This window comes from Salvelinus sp. IW2-2015, linkage group LG36 (genome assembly GCF_002910315.2).
Source record: "Salvelinus sp. IW2-2015 linkage group LG36, ASM291031v2, whole genome shotgun sequence".
In the NCBI taxonomy this organism is placed as follows: Eukaryota; Metazoa; Chordata; class Actinopteri; order Salmoniformes; family Salmonidae; genus Salvelinus; species Salvelinus sp. IW2-2015.
The window spans coordinates 9,227,212-9,249,601 of NC_036875.1; the positions used below are offsets into that span (position 1 = coordinate 9,227,212).

Below are 22,390 nucleotides of genomic sequence, written 5' to 3' on the forward strand. Positions count from 1 at the left end.
TTCTGGGATTGATTTGCACTTTTCGCACCAAAGTACGTTCATCTCTAGGAGACAGAACGCGTCTCATGCCTGAGCGGTATGGCGGCTGCATGGTCCCATGGTGTTTATACTTGTGTACTATTGTTTGTACAGATGAACGTGGTACCTTCAGGCATTTGGAAATTGCTCCCAAGGATGAACCAGACTTGTGGAGGTCTACAATTTTTTTTCTGAGGTCTTGGCTGATTTCTTTAGATTTTCCCATGATGTCAAGCAAAGAGGCACTGAGTTTGAAAGTAGGCCTTGAAATCCATCCACAGGTACACCTCTAATTGACTCAAATTATGTCAATTAGCCTATCAGAAGCTTCTAAAGCCATGACATCATTTTCTAGAATTTTCCAAGCTGTTTAAAGGCAAGTCAACTTAGTGTATGTAAACTTCTGACTCACTGGAATTGTTATACAGTGAATTATAAGTGAAATAATCTGTCTCTAAACAATTGTTGGAAAGATCACTTGTGTCATGCACAAAGTAGATGTCCTACCCGACTTGCCAAAACTATAGTTTGTTAAGAAGATTAAGAAGAAATTTGTGGAGTGGTTGAAAAAACGAGTTTTAATGACTCCAACCTAAGTGTATGTAAACTTCCGACTTCAACTGTGTATACTAAGCCTATTTGTGATGAAAATGTGGATTACACATCGATTTCCTGATTTCAAGCCTAATATCACAGATCTGTTTTGCTCATTCATTAGATTTGGGCCCTTCACAAATCGGCACGTTTACAGTCTTGTCCTCTATCCTTTTCCCCCCCTCAAGCTTTGCCCTAGAGATCTAGTGCATCTTTGATGGTTATACAATCCACTGCCTCTTCAGCCACTGACTTCTACCAGCTGGATTGACGCATTTTCTCGCCACTTAGAAATACACATTCTGCACCTTTCCCTCCTCAATATCTCCTCTTTTACCATCAAGCATTTATGGCTGTGCTTTCTACTTCGGTAACCAGTGAGCAGTGGGTTCATTAAAACCAATTGAATCGGAAACATGTCTGCCTTGGGAAACGTTAACTCTTTCCATAAAGGAAATGTCCTCTTTTATTTAGTCAATAAGGTCAAAGGATGAGGTTCAAATGTTCAGTGCGGCTGCATGTTGCTTCTCAAAACTTGAAAATAAGGTTTTTTTAATGTTTTTTCTTGGTTATGTTTGTGATAGCTGTTATATTTAGTAATTATGACATGTTTATCCAAAAGAACTGTGATATCCATGTTATTCATATAAATAGCCATCTTAAAAACATTTGGGAACCACCTCCAGACAGATAATTCTATCAATCTCATTGCATGAATAACTCCAGTTCAAGTATTTCATTAATTGATTTCTTTTGTGTGCTGACCACACTTGAAATAATAATTTAAAGGGATAAATCACCCAAATTACAAAATGACACATTGGTTTACATACCCTGTAAGCAGTCTACGGACAAGGTATGACAGCAATCCATGCTTTGGTTTAGTTTCTCTAGCACTGTTTCCACATGCTAACGTGTCAACATTTGTGGCACAAATTCCATTAAAGTCATGGGACCGATGTTAACATTTTTCGCGCATCTTGTTAAAATCTGCTATAAGTGACTTTGTTGAGATTCACAATCAATTTTAGATACTTTCTGATGATTTGGACATGCTGCGCGAAAAATGCTAACGTTAGTCCCATGACTTGAATTGGATTTGTGCCACAAATGCTAAAACATTAGCATGTGGAAACAGTGCCAGGGAAACTATACCAAAACATGGATTGCTGTCATACCTTGTCCATAGACTGCTTACAGGGTAAGGAAATATCTAATTTTGTAATTTGGGTGAACCATCCCTTTAACAACATCCATCAAAAATCCATCAGAAATCAATGTGCAATAACAGACTACCCACAGCTGTTAATAGGAAGTAAATATTTATGAGTGATCTGACTGGGCATCAAGTTCAGTCAATCTTCTTTAAAAGGATCTTTGCAAATGATTAACCTCATTTTACTGGTCCTGTCTTGCTTGCTGACGGCCATTAGAGTTGAGGAGGACAGAGGACTTTGATTTTTGGCTCCTCATCATTCACAGCTTGTCGCCTCCCTTCATTCGCCATACATGGCTGCTGAATTGATTGTCTGTTTAGTCCTATGAATGATAAAGCCGCTGTGTGTCAGGGTGATCCAAGGCCTCCAGAGGCTCCATTCCCTTCTGTGCAAGGTATATGTTGTCTTCGCTCTCTTTCTTGGAAAGCAGGGTTGTGACCGTTTTTGTGCCAGATGTTTATCACAAACTTTACTCAATACCATTGAGAAACGTATGAACTCTTCCTCAGTATACGGCAATACATTTTAGCAATAGATGTGCTTATCCACGGTGCCTCAATACTCATTAAAACACATACAATTCCAAATACTACCAAAATAAATGTTCAAGTAAGCTGCCAGTATAGGGCGTGCATTGAAGGGATAACTATTTGCAAGGAGTCAGGGCAACCAAACACAGTTTAACAACATGGTGGGCCTGTGGGCTGAAGCAGAAGAGTCTCGTTCAACTCCATCAAGCAGCTGTAGCAGACACCGGGCCGAGCATCCATTAGCTAGATCCTTGAAATATGTGAGAAATATTTTTGTTATTGTGTTTCAGAGTTTGCTTCAGTATGATTATGTTAGGGGCCTTATGAATCAAGCTTCTCCGAGTAGGAGTAGGATCAGCTCCCCCCAGTCCATGTAATTGTATTAATTGTGATCGAAAAGGCCAAACTGACGCTAAATCTCCTACTCCTGCTCCTACTCTGGGATACATGCGGCCCCTAATCATCACATGCAGGATGTGGGAGAGGGCAGCTTCCCTCACGGCACTGTAAGTAGACTGTAGTCTGTAGGCTAGAGTAGAGAGCTGAAGGGACGTGTGACATGGGAAAAACGTAAGAAGAATATTAAATGCTATGAAGTGCTATGAAGTGCTATGAAGTTCTATGACGTGCTATGAAGTGTTATGGCGTGTTTTGAAGTGTTGTGAAGTGTTATGAAGTGGTACAGAGTGTTATGAAGTATTATGAAGTGCTATGAAGTGAAGACACTGCCTGGCCTTGCTCTCCTTACTCAGCTCACTCACAGTCAAGAGCAGGGCCTTGACCAACATCTTTTCTCAAAGGCACCAATGGTCAAAGATTGAAAATGAGTCTTGACAGGAGTTGTTTAGAATACTTATTTGGTCAAGTGGAGCTCCTATTTTGTCAAAAAAAAAAAAGTGAAATCTATATAATGGTCTTGTCACATAAATAAGAGATCAAAGTACACTCATTGTGGTACTACATAAAACTGCCTTATCCAAATCCACATTTATTCCATATGAATATTTTGCTTTGCAGGAAGGATTCGTGTGACTAAACCCAACCAAAATACCAGAGGTTCATAAGCCAAGCAGAACATCATAACAACAAATGGTATTCTATTGGAATATTTTCCACCATCATCTAATGTTAGTTCTTGGCAGCATAAGCCTAATACTATCCGGGGGAAATAGATTACACTGTATGACGTCATGAAAGATAAGATATCATCTGTTCTAGATTTTATAACACAGGTTAGTCTAATTTCTGTCAAATTGTATAGATTTTCTAAATATATCATTCATGATCAGGTGAGGTTTTTTGACTGTTTACATAGCATTTCACCTGTGTTGCAACACATTCTGGGGGACACTGAATAAATTGGGGGAGGATGAGGGAATACATGGAAGAAGGAAAAAATGCAGCATTTAACCGGCATAGGTCTGCAGGAATAATAGAAGCCCAGAGAACTAGCAGCACTCTCAGAGGATGAGATGTACCCTTTTCTCAGAACAGGTGCATGCACTTAGCAGAGGACATTTGGGCACAGTCTCTTATGGAGACCATGCTATTTCTGTCACTCTCTCTGTGGTGCTTTCTCCTTCTTCTTACTACAGACCTTGCACTTGCATAACCCTGTAAAGGTGCTATAATGCTATAATCCTATAAGGTTATAGTGCTATAATGAAAAATAATAATATTGAGACCACGTGATGATGAGTCATATTCGATTACAAAATCAATGTATAACGGGTTTTTTTTCAGTAAGAATGTACAGTCAAAACCTTGTATTGATGTTAAGTATGCTGGTAATTAAGCTAAATGGGATTTACGTATGCATTCCTGCACAGCCACTGTCAAACGCGTTTTTGCCACAAACAAATATCCTATTTCATTGTGCAGAGAAAGACATCTCCCAACCAAATGGAGTCAACAGAAATGAACTTGAGACATTGCAAGCATCCTTTTCAGCGGATCTGCTAAATGTCACCAAACCGGTTCTGAATGTAATCACAATTAGTCTTGGAATTAGCACTTTGCGGTAAAGATCTAATTATTTAGACAATTTATAGCCTTCTGCTAGGAACTTTAAAGACGAGCTATACTGCTGCCATGTTGATCATGTAATACATCTTGTATCATTTGTGGATAAGATCCAGACATCGCCTTAGAGGCACACATCACTTTCCTTTTAGGAGAGAGTGATGTGACCAGCGATGACAGTATAGTTCAATTGCCTGTTTGGGTTTTTGCCTGTGGTTTCTTAATTGCATCTGTAATGTAGCAGTACAATGGTGAACAATGTCTCAACTACTTTTATGTGACAATGTATAGGCAATGTGTAGGCCTACATATGAAGCTATATATAATCCAGTGCGTTCATATGCAAACAATAAATAATTGCAAATATGAAAAATACGGGTTTAGTGCAACGTGTGGTCCTGTGCTGTGTCTGTGGCTATGAGGCAGAATAAAGAAAAACCTGGCAAGTCTTCGAAATAGGCTGCCGCGGCGGTCAAGAATCAACAGTTGAATTCCCTGCGGGGAATATTATTACATACACTAAGACATATTTACTTGATGAGAAACGCATTTGTCTGATATCAAATATCCATCTGATATCACAAGACATGGCCAATTGAAACCCCCCTAATTACATCGATTAAAAGTGATATTAAACGATTACAATAGGCTATATGACACCTTTGTAGGTCCTTTCTGAGATTTAGAGACGACAGACTAATACATTGGTTGATCAGGGTCCAATATCTATTTACATAGTCAGAACGACATACACGTTCTGAAGTTTCTTTATACCAATGGGGCTGATTTTGCAACAAATCATAGACAACAGGCAAAACTATAGTATTAACATCATCGTCGTAATTTATTTGGCTAGGTCTATATCAGATCCATATCCCCAATCAGCAGAGGGATACGAGCCTTTCCGCACTCCGTACAGTATGTGGCTACGAGCAAGTGTTAGTTGGCGGTAAAGGTGCTCTATAAAATGGTCATGGTACTTGAGCACAAACAGCTTTCATATTGTTCAGAGTAGTGCCCTAATGAATTCACTTGATGCTATCTCTTTTTCAATTGTGGCAGTTTTCTTGTTTGGTACATAGGGTATTGCCTACCGGCATAGGCTACTGCTCTGAAGTGTGTTTGCACACCTCTGGAACTGACAGAACAACTTTTAAAAAAACGTTAACTTCTAAGTAAAAAAAGGACAGACCTATTTCAATGCGGAAGTAATAACTCATTTACGCGCCTCTGACATCGAGTAAGCAATAGTCTACTATAGTTTAAACTGAAATGTTTCAATAATTATATAGGACAGTCATAGTTTATCTTCAAATTAATGATACTGGTTAAATTGAAATCAGGATACTTTATTTAGATATTTTCCTAAATCATATACGTCTAACTCCAAAGTAGATACCCTAATATACCTTTCATAACTTGAATTACTCCTGTTTGTCTGTTGATTTCGTTCCAAAAATCTTTTTCAATTATATTGTCCATTATTTTGTCCAGGATAAATCAGACTTCGGACAACTATGTTTTTTGACAGATGTTCTACTGTTGGTTATCAAATATCAAAAGCTGTCAGAAATGATGCAAAATGTACGGTGTCCATCCAACTGTTTTCAGACGGTTTTACTTCTTTGGTTTGATAGCGGCCTCGTCCTTCTGGCGTGATTGCATAAATAAAGACAGGGACATTTTATTATGTTCTCGGCTGTCACTTATTCTATCAATTTAAACGTAGGCTATGGACCTTATGGATGCAACGTCAGCAAGCCACTTCTCTTGAAATGTCAATATTCCCAATACTTGTTGAACTTGTCTTTTGGTTATGTAGGATTATAGGCTACAAATTACGCAGTTCCCATAAGAGAAATGAATGAACAATGTAATTAAACGTTTTGTCCAATTATTTTGAGTCCAAGACCGTTCCGACTTTTTTTTTTAGCAAACTGCTAATGTTCCCCTCTTTCTTGCAAATAAATATCAAATACATTGAATCATACATATCCTACATCAATGAAACGCTTCCATAAACCATACACCTTTCAAGCATTCATGACAATTACTGAGGGTTATCTATTTTTGATAAACGATTTTTTTTGTTGCATGAATGTAAATTGTACGTTATTTCACTGTAATCAAAAATCCACTGTAGTCACAGCCTAACTAGTAACATCTTATTTCTGCGTAGCCTGAACAAACAAACCAAATATTCCATAAGACATACCGAGAAAGAATTTCGTCAAAATGTACACTATATTTACAGGAAAGCAACAATTCACTTAATTAATTTGGGATTAAATAATTTCATTTAGATGCACCTGTAGAATATTTGTAAAGGAAAATCAATTATGAGAAATTGTTTCGCAAGAAAGAATGATTTAAAAGTTTTATTTGTAAACATTAAATATCTCTTTCTCTCTAAACGTTTGGAATTCGGCACCGAATGCATTGCAATAGCCTACTCAAATACACCATGAAGGCAAAGGATGTACCGCACACTTAATTATATTTTATATAGGACGAATTTTTCATTTTCAAATGTGTAAAATTATAACAATCTAAACGTCTATAAGACATAAAACATAGACAACGTGCTCAGCATGAATTATGAAAGGTTTGAAATAATTTTAAAAAATGCTCCATGCTTAACGTAGCTTTTGGCAATAAAATAATAAATATATAAACGTTTATATTCAACAGCAACAATACTTACAACACATACAAACAAGGAATGTCTGACAGTTTTACAAACACCATGGATCCCTCTTTATCTATACAGATGGAGATACTTTTTCACATATGCGTCATACATAAAAGGTGTGCCAGTACTACGAATCTTTATCAAATCTAGCAGACTACATAGTGTCCAGTATATAATGTATAATATAGACATGTCTCCTCGACAGCCAGTGCCTATAAAAACCTACAACATGCGTTGTCTTTTCGAAATACTTTCGCACCTCTGGGATCCTGACAGAAACACATATAGGCACAAGTCATAAAAGTCAAATGAAATTTTGTCATTAACAAACTTTTTACAAGTGTTATAAATTGACGCTTTGGACGCATCACATAATCTATCATATATGTGTATATATAAATGGAATATATTACATCTCAGTATGCGTTATCAATGGAACAGATGGTTAGTCAACAATAAGGAATAAGAATTGCAAGAAAGGGTTTCACTTGGTCGAGAATTATCCACATTAAGTCAAGAGAAGCCTTGGAGACTTTCCCCGGTGTGGGGTCGATCATTGGCTACTCACAACATTTCTGGCAATTACATTTAAAAAAAATCGAAGATCAGTTGGTTGTCTGAACCCAATTTTCTCACTCTTCTTTATATCAATTTCGTGGATCCTTGATTGTACTATGGAGCTTGCAAATAATCAGAAATAAAATCTTTCAAATCTGTTAGGCTGACTCAAACAGAGTCTGTGGAAGTTCTTTGAGGTCTCGTCAAAAGTCCGTTTTAAAGTCAATTTAAAAAGGTAGAGTGTCGAGGAAAAGTTTGTCAATTATTGCTGGCGGAGGAACCAAGTCTTCGAGTTTTAAGTAGAAGATACGTTGCAGACCTTGTGTACATAGGGTGCGAAGTTCAGGGAGCTTTCCCAAAAGTTTTGACAAGTAGTTCGGACGATTCAAACCTCCGCCATTGAATGTCACTTGGTCTTTAAGGCAGTTCACTATCTTGTTTTGAAGTTCTTCAACCCTCTTGGGTTCCTTAAGCCCATGCCTCTCTGTAATGTGAAAATAATAAAACATAATTACCAAAACGTGAATATAAGAAATGCATTTAAACAGTGTAACATTTGGAAGAGTGATTCAATTGAAGTATATCCTATTTGCGCACCTGTTACCATGGCAAGAGCGGCGATGCAGGAGAATGCTGATATGTCGATGTTCATGCTCTGCAGGTTAGAGGAAAACTCCACAATCGAGTCTATCCATTCCCCAAATCCTCGGACACACTGCAGCCTGTGTAAGACCACCCCATTGCAAAAAATGAGTTTGCCTTCCACTGGGTTGGACCTGCAATTAATAACAAAGTGTCATTAATTACCTTGAGCAATAAATAGGGATTTAAGATGCTGCTAATTATTGGATAGCTAATAAAAGCCAAAGCAGCGGAGCTTGAAGGGGGCTGATCTTTATTATAGTCGAGGTTATTTCATAATTAAGAAGAGGCTTACCTGTATGCCAGCCGCAGAACAAAAAGTTCCAGGAAGGCTGATTCGAAAAGGAGATCTTGATCCTGCTTCGGAAGATCAGAAAACCCAGGGATCTTCTCCGCCCAACCGCGGATAATCTCCATGGAACCCGTCAGGAGATCATAGAACTGCTGGATGTGCTGGGTGTCGTCTCCACTCATTTGGTAGTCAGGGTTAGCCTGAAACTGGAATTTAATTTCAACAGGGCTTAATGAGGTCCTTTAAAATATATTACCCGTGAAATTGCAAAGCCTATTTCTAGGAGGGGAGTGCTTTTTTACTATTACATTAATGTCTTCTTTTTATTGAGTTCTCCGTTTCAAAGTAATTTACTTAAGTAAAATATGCCACCTTAAAAGACTGACAAAGTTTAGAATGCAGACCTGTCTTGCACAAAACATGTGAAGTCTATAAATTGTGTGGCAAATGCACTTCCAAACACGATCAAATACATCCAGACATGCACTGCTTTGTACAAACGTTGTATTTTTACTCTAATTATATTATAAATCAGCAGCACAGTGTTTATGTTCATACACAATTTGTTAAAGGGAATTAAATGGTATACTCACTCTTGAGTAGTCCAAGCCAGACATGGACGGGTTGGAATCGACATGAGCCCTAACAAGGGCACTTATGAGACTGACAGGTGGCGAGGGTGGTGAGGGGTCTTGGGGACTTTTAGGTTTGGAGGGAAGACGGCCTCTTCGACCTTTTAGATTAGCAGTCCGGACAACTGTGATGAGAGGAAGACAAGAGAAAATATAGACTTGTATTTAACTTGATTGTTGTGCGTAAAAGGTTCAACTTGCTTTACGCGCAAACTTTACGCGCAGGACCGCAGGTGTTTTATGGCCATGCACGGACAAAAACAATCAAAGTGACCACAATATGTTCTTACCCTCTTTGACCATTCCGACAACCATGCACTTCTGGAAACGGCAGTATTGGCAACGGTTTCTTCGGCGTTTATCGACAGGACAATTTTTGTTCGCTAAACACACATATTTAGCATTTTTCTGAACAGTGCGCTGCAAAGAAAAATACAACAGGGTTTTAGCATGGACATCAGCACCTGTCAAATGAATACACAGTTGGCACACATTCAGCTGCGCTACGGAGGATAATTGATATTGTAATAGAACATCCATCCTTCCTGTTTTGGGCTGTTATATATACGAGGAACCGGAGAGGTAGACATTAAAACAAAAATCCGTGGGCATTCATATTTTTACGGCCCTCTGAGACGACCTCTAATTAAAGATGTAAGATTAGGCTATTTAATCGGGGGTTGGAAATAAAGTGACCATTCAATTTTACCATGAGGAATATTGCACATCCTTGTCCAGACAAGACCGTAATTTCACAAAAAGACCTCACAACACTGACAGTTTTTAATGACGTGATGAAAGTGATATCCACAAGTTATTACAGTTGTCATAATTGTTTACTAGGCCTAGTCCCACCACTAATAATAAGGGGGATATGAAAATAACAATACTAAAATGAACAGGACGAATAATGCAATGAATAATTGTAATAATTGAATTAAGCTACGTAATTCACAATCAGCGAACGCCCACCTTAAAAAATCCTTTGCAACCCTCGCAGGTTCTCACTCCATAATGCTGGCAAGCGGCGTTGTCCCCACACACTGCGCACAGACCCTCGTTTGATGGTGATCCGCGGGACGGGGGCGAATGAACTTGGCTGTCCATCAACTGGTGTCCATGGCCGAGCTGRAGGGAGTGRGGRAAGGCTAAGCCRGCCTGTTTCCTTAGAGCACTRGGTACCGCGAARCTCTGGCTGTCTAAGCCTCGGTGTGCTCCTGGGTTGTCGTGGTTCATGGAGACGTGCAGTGGACCATCGAATCGCATCTGGCAACTCGACACAGGGGTACCAGGAGGGGACTGTTTGAAGGAGAATAGTGACAGCCTTGACACCGGGTTTTTGCGCTGTTCTATCATATGAGAGGTCGCTGCCACATAGTTCTGGTGGAAACTGTGGAGGGACCCAGGGTCCTCCCACATGTGATTGGGCTGAACCTGGAAGTTTGGTGTGGTTGGGGCRTGAGGTGAGGWGGGTTTGAAGTAMATWGASCCGGAGTGGGCCATCATCTCTTCCGACTGAGCTGGCAAATGGCTCTGCTGATGATAGCTGTGCATCTGGACGTCCTCGACTTTGATGGAGGACTGCTCTCCAGAATGGGGCATTTGATATAGACAGGGCGGTTTAACGTCGTAACTGGTGCTATAGTTGTCCATGAAYGTGCTGAAACTAGGGAGAGAAGTAGTAGCTGTGATCTCAGTGTTGGTCAGGTCCATACTAAACTTAACAAACTCAGGTGTTAAGAAGTCGCAGCTGTATTCTCCAGCGGTGTGGTAGCTGTAGCTCTGAGAAGCGGGACTGGCTCCTTGCGGTGATGACCCATACTGAGCCTGAACGCAGGGCATGGCTGAAAACGAAAGTGGCAACATGTTCATGTTCAAACCCATTTGCAAGCTACAAAGTATAGACATTCCATATCATCTACAAAATAACAATTATTATAAACAATTCTGATCCGGATCTGGTGTTCAGATAACTTATTTAGTCGCATGTTTTAAACTGACAATCGGGAATAGTGAACTACATGAGATTTATTCATCATCTTTTTTTTTTTTATTATAGACTGTAGAATAAGCTTTCCTACCTTTAGTCTTGAGACTGTTTTTCGGTGACACTTGAAATTGATAATGTTGTCTGGAGGAGTATGGGGTCAGGAGTCAAGAAAGTGTTTCTTTTCTGGAATCGTACCCTAATGAAATAGATACATTTCACTTATATTCATCTAGAAAACGCAATGCCATCAGATAAGTCAATGCTCCAACAATTCATGAGAAACAAGCTAGGCAATTAATAAGCACAATTTCCCGACATTTTCACTATGCTTTTACTTATGTTTGCCTCGTAGCCTTCCCTACAGTATAGCCTAAATGACAAAAGGTCAATTATAAAACCATATGGATGAGCTTTAAAATCACACACTGCTTCGTAGTTGCCTGTTATAGTCTATACACACGCATGGCATTTTGAATGAAGAAATTAGAAGTTTAAATGTCGCTGAACATCCACCCTCCACGGCACTGAAGTCAATGACTTTCTCCACGTCTCCTTTACAAAGTAATGTTGCACATGCATTGTAAAATGTAACAATTCTCAACCCGTCAGTACCACTCCCAATGTGCAAAGAAACAATTCTCGACATGACACAATGCGTGAGAAATAAACTGTTAGAGTAAAACTGGTTTGATGACTCCCAATCAACTTAAAAAAATAAGTAAGATGTCACAACACATAACGCTTATTAAAAGAAATATATCACTTATTAAAATAAATCAACCTACCTTCTTTCACGTCAGAATCGTGGTTGTCAATCCATGCATAAAACATGTAGATAGTGCTCTTCAATTCTGTAAAAAGCTCCAAAGCGTGAGCGAGAGTACAGCCTACAATACCAACCAAGCAATCTGTATGACTTCCTCAGAGCACTGCGCGCGATACAACCTTCGACTACCCGGTCTGCCAATGTGCCTTTGTTTATGTGAGCTCTCCGCACCACAACCCACGTGTTTCAAATCTCAACGTCATCTGCGTCGCCAGTGACATGCACCAATCCCTTTTGAAACATGGTTGAGCCAACATGCTGAGTCCGTTGCACAGCCTGTGTACATGTGTACCTGAGACTACTCTCTTTATGGATTATAACCATAAAAAGTATTGGAAAACCTTATTTCTACGGGGAAACCTTGTTATTTAACAAACATTTGAATATTTATATTCAAGTAAAGCTTAACTGTGTAATTGTGTTTAGACTGAGCGTCATTCTCATCCTTAGCCTCAACCAGGTGTCTCATCTTACGTGTTTCGAAGCAGCAGCAGGAGCAATGTGTTCAAATAGCCTAGGAAAGACGCACAGCAGGCCACATAGGTTTACACGAATTTGACGGGTAAAGCTCTGTTGCAATGTGTGAGTATGTGTCAGTCTAAAGCACAGTAGTCTATAATATAGGCAGTTTTTGACAAGTGGAATATTTGCTCAAAATTCAATAATGTTTCATTGGCTGTGATTTGTTTATCTATGCATGTCATAATCAGCCTGTAGTGGCCTCCAGAGCGGTTCACCACTTTGTTTTGTTAAATAATGGACGGTGGGTCAATATTATCCCTGTCTATCTTTAAAATCAACTAGTAGATTTCAATTGGACTCCAAATTTAGACCTCATAATCGCGTGGGCGTGTGGCCTAGTTGTTTCACATGCCGTCAGTCATGTTCTCTGCTGCTCTTGAGCAGACTATGGGGTGGGCAGGGCTCATTATTTAGCGTGTAGAGTCAGTTCTTCTGGCTGAGCCAATTTGATCGAGGAAGGGAAACGCGATAGTGAGAGCACAGAATGGAGAGTGACGCAGACAACGCGGGCTTTGACGCAGTCAACAGACCTCCAGAAATAGTCCTGCCCGTATTGTTATTGTACTGTAACAATATTACTGGTCTTTAGTTTACAACTGCACGTGTATCCATTATAGACCTACTCACTTTTTTCCCAAGACTGTTTCTTTTAATAGCATGGATCTGCCACAGAGGCTAATGATTGGGTTTGAATATTCTGGGACAAATGCAATGGAAGAAAAATTATTTGGCCTAAGCCAACAATTCAGTTGTCTAATACTTGCCTATTTGCTAATTTAAGTCCATATTTCCATGGAATTTTGAACACACATAGTCCATGATCAGTGAGCTCTGTCCCATGTAGTCATAACATAGTAATAACTAGTGGACGTTGGGGAGAGAACCCTAACAACACTTCATGGTTGCACTCACCTCTAGAGGACACTATTGTTCATCATCCATAGATCATCCAATCCATATTTATCTCTGATTTGAATGAACTAAGGCTACAGCATAACACTTCAGGATCATATAATAATCCCCCATACTGACATGGAAAATCTAATGTTTTGTAAATGCAGACTTCGCTATACTTGCTCAGTGGAATTTGAGAAGTTGTTAGCCTAGGCCTGGGTCCTGAATGAGACTAGGTTCATCAGATCAATGGTTTTGAAACAGTGTTGCATTTGCATGAAGTGCTTGGCAAAACTGGATGGTGTCTACCTCTTATTCAATCTACCCATTGTCATTTTTTTACATCAAGGACTAATTTGACTCTTTTACCAAAGGCAACTTAGTTAATTAGCATATAACAACAAGCACGTTTTATTTGCCTAACAAGGATGAGTAATAAAGTCCAACAACTTTATCCTGAAAGTCTGAATTACTACTGTACATTATTAGCCTACTGCTATTTCTTAATCTACTGTTATCCATTTACCAATTAAAGTTTAGAATGGAAATACAATTAGCAGTTTAATTGCCCATTTTACTGTAGAATAACGAAGTACCTAATTTATATGCACAATAAATTGACAATCATTTGGACGTGGGGAGCTAATCATGTATAATCAAATCAGAGCAAAGATATTTCCCCAAAAATAGTTTTATATGTGGTAGATGGAATTCAAAATGACATGTGCGTGCGTACATGTGTGGGCGTGTGCGTGCATGTGTTCTGTGCATGGACGGATTACAAAAACATTTTTGCTGTCCATGGTGCTGTAAAAGATGTGTTGTCATAGACAGTAAAAAAAAAGTGATCTGTCCAAGGTGCTGAAATAAGTGCTGTCCAAGAACCATCATGAATGCTTATGGACCAATAATTTATAGATACACTAGATGACTTACCCCCTGCGCTGTTTTGAAGCCACTGTGCCACCATCTTGGCATTCCCCCACCTTTGTAAAAAATATTTAGAAATTATATAAATGTATTTACTAATGTGTACATTTGTTTTTGCCACGTTTATTCTATTACAGACACTTTAATGCAAACTTTTAAATTAAACATGAAAATAAATAATGAAAAAATATATACAAACATTTTTGCTTAAAATATAATTATAAGTACTAATGTTACTTAACACACTACAACAACAAACACACTTAAATATATGTAATTTTGTCCTTGAAACATTCAAATGAAATAATGTAGAATTCCATTCATTCCTATGAGGACTGCTTTTCTGAGGAGTGCCAATATGGCCGACCAGAGGCTTCAAATCAGCTCCATGGCCAAAACATAGCATATTCTACCCAGGGTTTATATGCATCATTGTTATGGACAGGGCATACTAGCCCTGACAAGGTCAGCATCTGCTAAACCGGCCTCTGCCACAAATAGATCACAGGCAAGGGTTGCGCAGTTTAGCTCCAAGATAAAATTTGCTTGATCATGATTGGACAAGACTCTCTTATCTCTATTTTGATTGGTTTACTGTGCTGTTCATCATATTAATCTACTTCCTGGTTTGACTGCCAAGAGGTTGTTGCTAGCAACCAGACGCCTACCTGACTGTCAAGTTGTTCTTTTCACGCTCTGCAGTCATTGATCCTGGGGTCTGTGCAGGTTGATAGCTGCCAGAAACATCGGAAGAACTGTAAGTCCCCGGCATGCATGTCAGAATGCACCCAGAGATTCTGAGCCATCTTATTTTGCATGCATTCTGAGCCTGTGGTTTTCTCTTGCTAACTCTGGCTACCGTAGCCAGCTCAGCTAAGTAACATTTAGGCTACGAGGTGACGACTTATGTCGGTCAAGATGTCATGGCACTTAGCTCGATCTAACGTTAGCTAGGGAGACTGCATTCGCTAGAGTAGAAATACTACTCAAGTAGCCTAGATACAGCAACTGCCCTGCCCTGTCATAACAACCATGTCAGTGTTACATAATAGCTACCTAAATAAACCATTTGTTTATTATGGCTAGCTAGCTAACGTTAGTAGCCTAATTAACCAGCCACTATTCGTGGACCAAAGCTAGCTAAATTGATAATGATGATAATGATTGCTTCTCAATAGCAGGCCTACATTTACTAGCTAGTATGGAAATGCATGGATGTCCAGTCCACCCAGAATGATAGACAGGTCAGGTTGTTTTTGGCTACAGTGCACAAGTTGCAACTTGCTCATGCAACCCATGAGTAGGTGGGTCATTCGCGTTTTAGAATTGTAACTTGGTTTGATTTCACCTAATTTTAACATTCTGTCTTAAAAAGCCAGTTCCACTTAATAAAAAACACATTTKCCCATCCCAAGAGGTTAAATAAAAAAAGACTAGTAAATGCCTATTAAAGCGTAACTGAAGACAATAAACAATTTATCTGATAGAAAGTGTTTCTTTGTATTGTCAAAATTGACCACAAATTGTAAATAGGGTAATTTTGTTTATAAAGTCAGTCTCGTCCAAAGTTTTGTAGGTGAGTTCATCATGACTTACTTGAGGGTTGGATTTTGATTTCGACAATGCTCACTCGCCCAGTACCCACTAAAACAGGATAAACAGCTGCGGTGATTGCCTCTATCCAATCCTACCACAGAACACACAGATAATGGGACACACCAGCCCATCAGCGCAGTGGATCTGACTTTGTTTACATACAGTAAAACAAGTTTCATTTTTTTTACGAACACCTTAGCTAGATGTAAAATTGCGCTTCTACAACCTCTTTAAAAATGTAAACATTAATTACACATTTCTTGAGTCATCTTAGATTCATTCGGACTATTTTGAGGAAGTAATACTGCCCTTTTCCCTATGGTGTTTCATCAGTAACTGCCACATCGAACCACACCACCAAGACTGAAATCAGTTTTTTCCATAATGAGCAACAGAGAAATGCGGAATCGGTGCGTTCAGTCTCTCTTTAAGTGTTTGACCATAACAGGGGGAATGGAAGCTTGTTGTGTGCAACAGGGAGGGGCAATTTAATGCAAACTTCACCCCCCAAAATGTTTAATGTTAAAACATTTCTAGCCTGTAGCTCTATCTATGGGTAACAGGGTTGACGTGTTAAGCTCGACCCACTCAATTTTCCACCACAAAGCACCAGAAAATTGCCAAAAAGAGTAGAACGAGCTCAGCTGTTTGTTCAATCTTTCTTTTGAAAAAAAGATATAAAGAGGATTAGTTTCTCCATTTTAAAACGAGAGTTCTGTTCACGTAACAGGGTTAACCTTAAAATAAGTGACATATGAAAATGAATCACTAATCACATTAAACAAATAATTATCTTCAAAAATGACTTTGTCAAAACAACAAAATAACTAGGGCTTTACAATGATGGTGAAAACATGGAGAAATGTTGGCATTAAGTGGGTTAAAATATTCCTAGAAGTCACAGAGGGTGCACAGAGGGGCATGTCAAAATGCTGAATTGTGGCACTTTAGCAAATCTTTATTCTATATTAAAGGGCACTTCATTTAATATAACATACTTTTAAATTCAATATTGGTGCACAATTTCTACAGGAATGCAAAAGGCACTCTTTTTGTGGATTGACCCAGGTAACCTATTGATGTAATAACAATCACTGGCAGTATTACCCAGTATCTGCCTTTGTTATTACAATGCAATGTTTCAGGTCACTCATTGTTAACTAGGATAAAGGATTTGGTTACACACTGATACATGGATTTAGGCTAGTTTAGTACCTCAGGGGATAATAATTTGCCACAGTAGGCTATTTGATTTATTTGTTGATAGAACTGACCAACCTCATGACATTGACTGGATGGAATCTCAACTTTCCCAGCAGTCTCACCCTAAAGGCATTCCATTGCCCTATGTCTTTTTTTCCATTTCTACATTCCCATTTTACAAGCTTAAATGTCTACTTAATATGCTTTAATGCCTACTCTTTAGAGCCAGGGAGCACTTAATCACTTTAATACACCTTTATATAACATACTGTTAACTAGCAATGCCTTATGGAACAGCTTGTCTTGCAGCTGGAAGGCGCCGCCATGGTATGATGGAGGTACCTGTTCACCATTCACATTGCGACAGTAAAATGGGGATAGAGGCCTTTGCGTAGTACTGCCTCTATATCAGTCAGTGATGAATATTCATGAATCACAGTGTCATGACATGCTCTGTAATTGGCAGCAACATTAGTAATGACACTGCTGGTATTGAGTGCCTGCATATTCATGTCGTGGGCCAATATTTCCTAGTTGGGGTGTTTTTTCCCCCCTTTTTTCTTTCTCAAAATGTATTCTGAAGCTGCAGGTGGCCTTGATGCCACAATCAATTGCCTGTTGGATTGTGCTCGAGTGAAAATCAGGGAAACCAAGCTTGTTTTGATGATTAATCTAGCTTGCCTAATCATCGTGGAAGAAAAGGGGATCCAAACAGGCAAAGTTAGGCCTAGCCTAAATCTCATTGTTACGCTTTGTATGAATTTATGTCTAGCATGTTTTAGGCCAGTTTATCTACTTGTATTTCAAATAGATTTTTATTAGATGCGATTTTGTCTTACTCAGTCTTAAATCACCTTTCTATTATTCAATGAACTCATTCTAATTTATCCATATTTGAACCAGAAATAGAGGAAACCATGAGGCAACATTGTCTCTGACTCTGAGCCACTTGCCACTGTTTACTGTTATTCCATCTTTGCTTCATAATTTTCTGTGATTCCATTTAAGTCCTTCTAAAGTCTCCTGGAATGGATGAGGGAATTGGCTCAAGTTTTGTATAAACTTCATGGCTTTCTCCTTAAGCAGTTGGATGGCAGGATTTTCTTGCCTTGTGCCTGTGCTCCAACTTGTGGTGCTGATGAGGAGGCTATCCTGGCAACAGTTGAATAGGCTAGGCCAGGGTTCCCCAACTATACTTGGCCACCCAAGTTTCCTGAGCAAAAAACAATAATATATTTTTTATTTTTGGACATAAAAGACCTTAAAAACACGAGCAAATCAGCTCCAAGTGATTTAAAAAATATGTTCCAAAGTATTCCCACTCATAATTTAGATATACACTGAGTATACAAAACAATGCACTCGACAAGGTGTTGAAAGTGTTCCACAGGGATGCTGGCCCATTGTTTCCCACAGTTGTGTCAAGTTGGCTAGATGTCCTTTGGGTGGTGGACCATTCTTGAAACACACGGGAAACTGTTGAGCATGAAAAACCCAACAGCGTCACAGTTCTTGACACACCGGTGCGCCTGGCACCTACTACCATACCCCGTACGAAGGCACTTAAATCTTTTGTCTTGCCCATTTACCCTCTGAATGGTACACAGACATAATCCAATTGTCTAAAGGCTTGAAAATCCTTCTTTAACCTGTCTCCTCCCCTTCATCTACACTGATTGAAGTGGATTTAACAAGTGACATCAACAAGGGATCATAGCTTTCACCTGTATTCACCTGGCCAGTCTATGTCACGGAAAGAGCAGATGTTCCTAATGTTTTGTACACTCAGTGTATGTGATCATACAGAAATGTAAGCAAGGTTTGAAAGTATTATGTTTCACTCAAACACAGTTGAAGTCGGAAGTTTACATACACCTTAGCCAAATACATTTAAACTCAGTTTTTCACAATTCCTGACATTTAATCCTAGTAAAAATTCCCTGTTTTAGGTCAGTTAGGATCACCACTTTATTTTAATAATGTGAAATGTCAGAATAATAGTAGAGAGAATGATTTGAGCTTTTATTTCTTTCATCACATTCCCAGTGGGTCGGAAGTTTACATACACTCAATTAGTATTTGGTAGCATTGCCTTTAAATTGTTTAACTTAGGTCAAATGTTTCAGGTAACCTTCCACAAGCTTCCCACAATAAGTTGGGTGAATTTCGGCCCATTCCTCTAGACAGAGCTGGTGTAACTGAGTCAGGTTTGTAGGCCTCCTTGCTCGCACAAGTTTTTTCAGTTCTGCCCACAAATGTTCTATAGGATTGAGGACCCATTTGCGACCAAGAGTTATCTTCCTGACTGATGTCTTGAGATGTTGCTTCAATATATCCACATAATTTTCCATCCTCATGATGCCATCTATTTTGTGAAGTGGACCAGTCCCTCCTGCAGCAAAGCACCCTCACAACATGATGCTGCCACCCCCGTGCTTCACAGGTGGGATGGTGTTCTTCGGCTTGCAAGCTTCCCCATTTCCCTCCAGACATAACGAGGGTCATTATGGACAAACAGTTCTATTTTTGTTTCATTAGACCAGAGGACATTTCTCTTGTCCCCATGTGCAGTTGCAAACCGTAGTCTGGATTTTTTATGGCGGTTTTGCAGCAGTGGCTTCTTCCTTGCTGAGCAGCCTTTCAGGTTATGTTGATATATGACTCGTTTTACTGTGGATATAGATACTTTTGTACCTGTTTCCTCCAGCATCTTCACAAGGTCCTTTGCTGTTGTTCTGGGATTGATTTACACTTTTCGCACCAAAGTACATTCATTTCTAGGAGACAGAATGCGTCTCCTTCCTGAGCGGTATGACGGCTGCGTGGTCCCATGGTGTTTATATTGTTTGTACAGATAAACGTGGTACCTTCAGGCGTTTGGAAATTGCTTCCAAGGATGAACCAGACTTGTGGAGGTCTACAATTTTTTTTATGAGGTCTTGGCTAATTTCTTTTGATTTTCCCATGATGTCAAGCAAAGAGGCACTGAGTTTGAAGGTAGGCCTTGAAATACATCCACAGGTACACCTCCAATTGACTCAAATGATGTCAATTTGCCTATCAGAAGCTTCTAAAGCCATGACATTTTCTGGAATTTTCCAAGCTGTTTAAAGGCACAGCCCACTTAGTGTATGTAAACTTCTGACCCACTGGAATTGTGATACTGTGAATTATAAGTGAAATAATCTGTCTGTAAACAATCGTTGGAAAAATGACTTGTGTCATGCACAAAGTAGATGTCCTAACCGACTTGCCAAAACTATAGTTTGTTAACAAGAAATTTTTGGAGTGGTTGAAAAACGTGTTTTAATGACTCCAACATAGGTGTATGTAAACTTCCGACTTCAACTGTATATCTGTTTGGACTTTTACGGTCAATTTGCAGTCTCCAAATATTTGCAATTATGTTCTGTCCCACTGACCCTTCACTCAAGAAAAATTGGCCCGTGGCTGAATCTAATTGATTATCCCTGGGCTAGGCTCTGGTTGAGATTGATGGTTTCAGGAAAAAGTCACACACCAAACCACCACTGTTAGTCAGGTTACATTAGCCAACACAACGCTGACGCCCTTGAGAGCAACTTCCTGAACTTTGAGCAAACTGAACATGCAAAAAATTAAGGGGTATGTTAATACCAACTGCTTTCAAATGCAGATTAGTATCATGACTAGTGATGTGTGTTTTTCTCAGTTCCAGTTGTAGTTTGTCTTACAGGAGGCATGGCGATTCGAAAGGCAGTCAAAGGAACTGCTGTCGTAGCAAGTGGAGGCTTGGTAGCCTTTTATGGCCTAACACAGCTGACCGAATACAGGAAAAAACAGGTGATCCTCTAGCGTCCACGTTGTTGAAATGCTACAGTGAAACTTGAAGACTGCATGTCAGCCAGGTCAAATACTGTATGTGCAGAAATCAACTTACTTTTTGGTGACCTTGGTAATGTTTGTCCTTGTAGATCTCAATTTCTTGATCTTTAAAACGTTTATGTGTAGAAACGATTAGGCCCAGTTATCAGCAGATGGTTTGGGAAGGTTAATCCCTTCCCTCCTAATAGACTACTTTACTTCATTTTTGTTTGGTGTAATGCTCTTTTATTGTACTTTACCATCTTAGCTTAACATATATGCATGTAGCATGCAGATTTTGCCATTAATCTAGATGGACAATATTTTGAAATGGGGTGGGGTAGTAGGGAGGTTGTAATAAATTAGCATGTGATTTATTGTTTTTTATTCCTTGGTAGGGTCTGAGTTTTTTCCCCCCACAGAAAATGCCTGGTTTCTTTTTTCCTAAATCCATCATAAAGAATGTGAAGACGTGCATAATAATGAAACACATTTATTAATGTGCACTGTCCCCTGGAGTCATATGACAATGAAATGGATGACTGGTTTGTTTGCGTGGATGGTCTAGGCTCGACTCTCGCGCGTGGAGGCGGTTGAACAGGTGAACATGGCCTTCCATGACGAGCTCCCGTCCAGGCAAGCCCAGCTAACGGCCTTACGCAACACCCAGGAGTTTGATGTTCTCGTTGTAGGGGGAGGAGCCACGGGCTCAGGTTGTGCCTTAGACGCCGTGACACGGAGTAAGTTGCCTTTTGCAGTCTTTGTCACTTGCAGTCTATCTGTTGTTCCTAATGCATTAACTGTCCTTTCCCCTGCATGTCTTTTCCATGTGTATAATTTCTATCATCATGTTTTAGAACATCATCAACAAATAATAATCTGGGCTCATGGAATGACTCATCTCTGTAAAATAACTGCTAAGAAACATAGTGAAATTGGCTGATTTCTGTACATAAACTATGACCACTTCATTGTGAATATCACAAACTATTAAGGCAAAACTATTTTGATTAGTCTCGCACATTTTTCTCTCTCAAATTCATTTTTCTCTCTCAAAATAGTATGCTTACTTCAAATCAAATGTTATTTGTCACATGCGCCGAATACAACACCTTACCGTGAAATGCTTACTTACAAGCCCTTAACCAACAATGCAGTTTAAGAAAATAGAGTTAAGAAAATGTTTGACAAAATAAAATTTAATTAAAAAAAACGGTTTTTTTAAAGTTAAAAAAAGATATAAGTCTGTGTGGCCATTTGATTAATTGTTCAGCAGTCTCATGGCTTGAGGGTAGAAGCTGTTAAGGAGCCTTTTGGACCTAGACTTGACGCTCCGGTACCACTTACAGTGCGGTAGCAGAGAGAACAGTCTATGGCTTGGATGACTGG

The 22,390-nt window shown here is 39.3% G+C and overlaps 2 protein-coding genes across 2 annotated transcripts in view; one reads left to right on the forward strand and one right to left on the reverse strand.

Moving 5' to 3' along the window:
• Positions 1 to 6,744: 6,744 nt before the first annotated feature.
• LOC111959927 (nuclear receptor subfamily 4 group A member 2) lies at positions 6,745 to 12,142 on the reverse strand. Its single transcript, XM_023981779.1, has 8 exons — positions 11,973 to 12,142; positions 11,279 to 11,383; positions 10,170 to 11,041; positions 9,488 to 9,617; positions 9,159 to 9,322; positions 8,569 to 8,771; positions 8,229 to 8,407; positions 6,745 to 8,115 (listed from the first exon to the last, which is right to left on the reverse strand). Exons 3-8 carry the CDS (start codon positions 11,037 to 11,039, stop codon positions 7,859 to 7,861), a joined length of 1,803 nt encoding a protein of 600 aa, XP_023837547.1. The 5' UTR covers positions 11,040 to 11,041; positions 11,279 to 11,383; positions 11,973 to 12,142; the 3' UTR covers positions 6,745 to 7,858.
• Positions 12,143 to 15,002: 2,860 nt separating this feature from the next.
• The window catches only part of LOC111959323 (glycerol-3-phosphate dehydrogenase 2 (mitochondrial)), a 45,258-nt gene continuing 37,870 nt past the window's right edge, over positions 15,003 to 22,390 (forward strand). The window contains 3 exon segments of the mRNA XM_023980824.2: positions 15,003 to 15,116; positions 20,850 to 20,980; positions 21,570 to 21,741. Of these exon segments, the coding sequence (XP_023836592.1) occupies positions 20,879 to 20,980; positions 21,570 to 21,741 (274 nt within the window). The 5' untranslated portion in view covers positions 15,003 to 15,116; positions 20,850 to 20,878.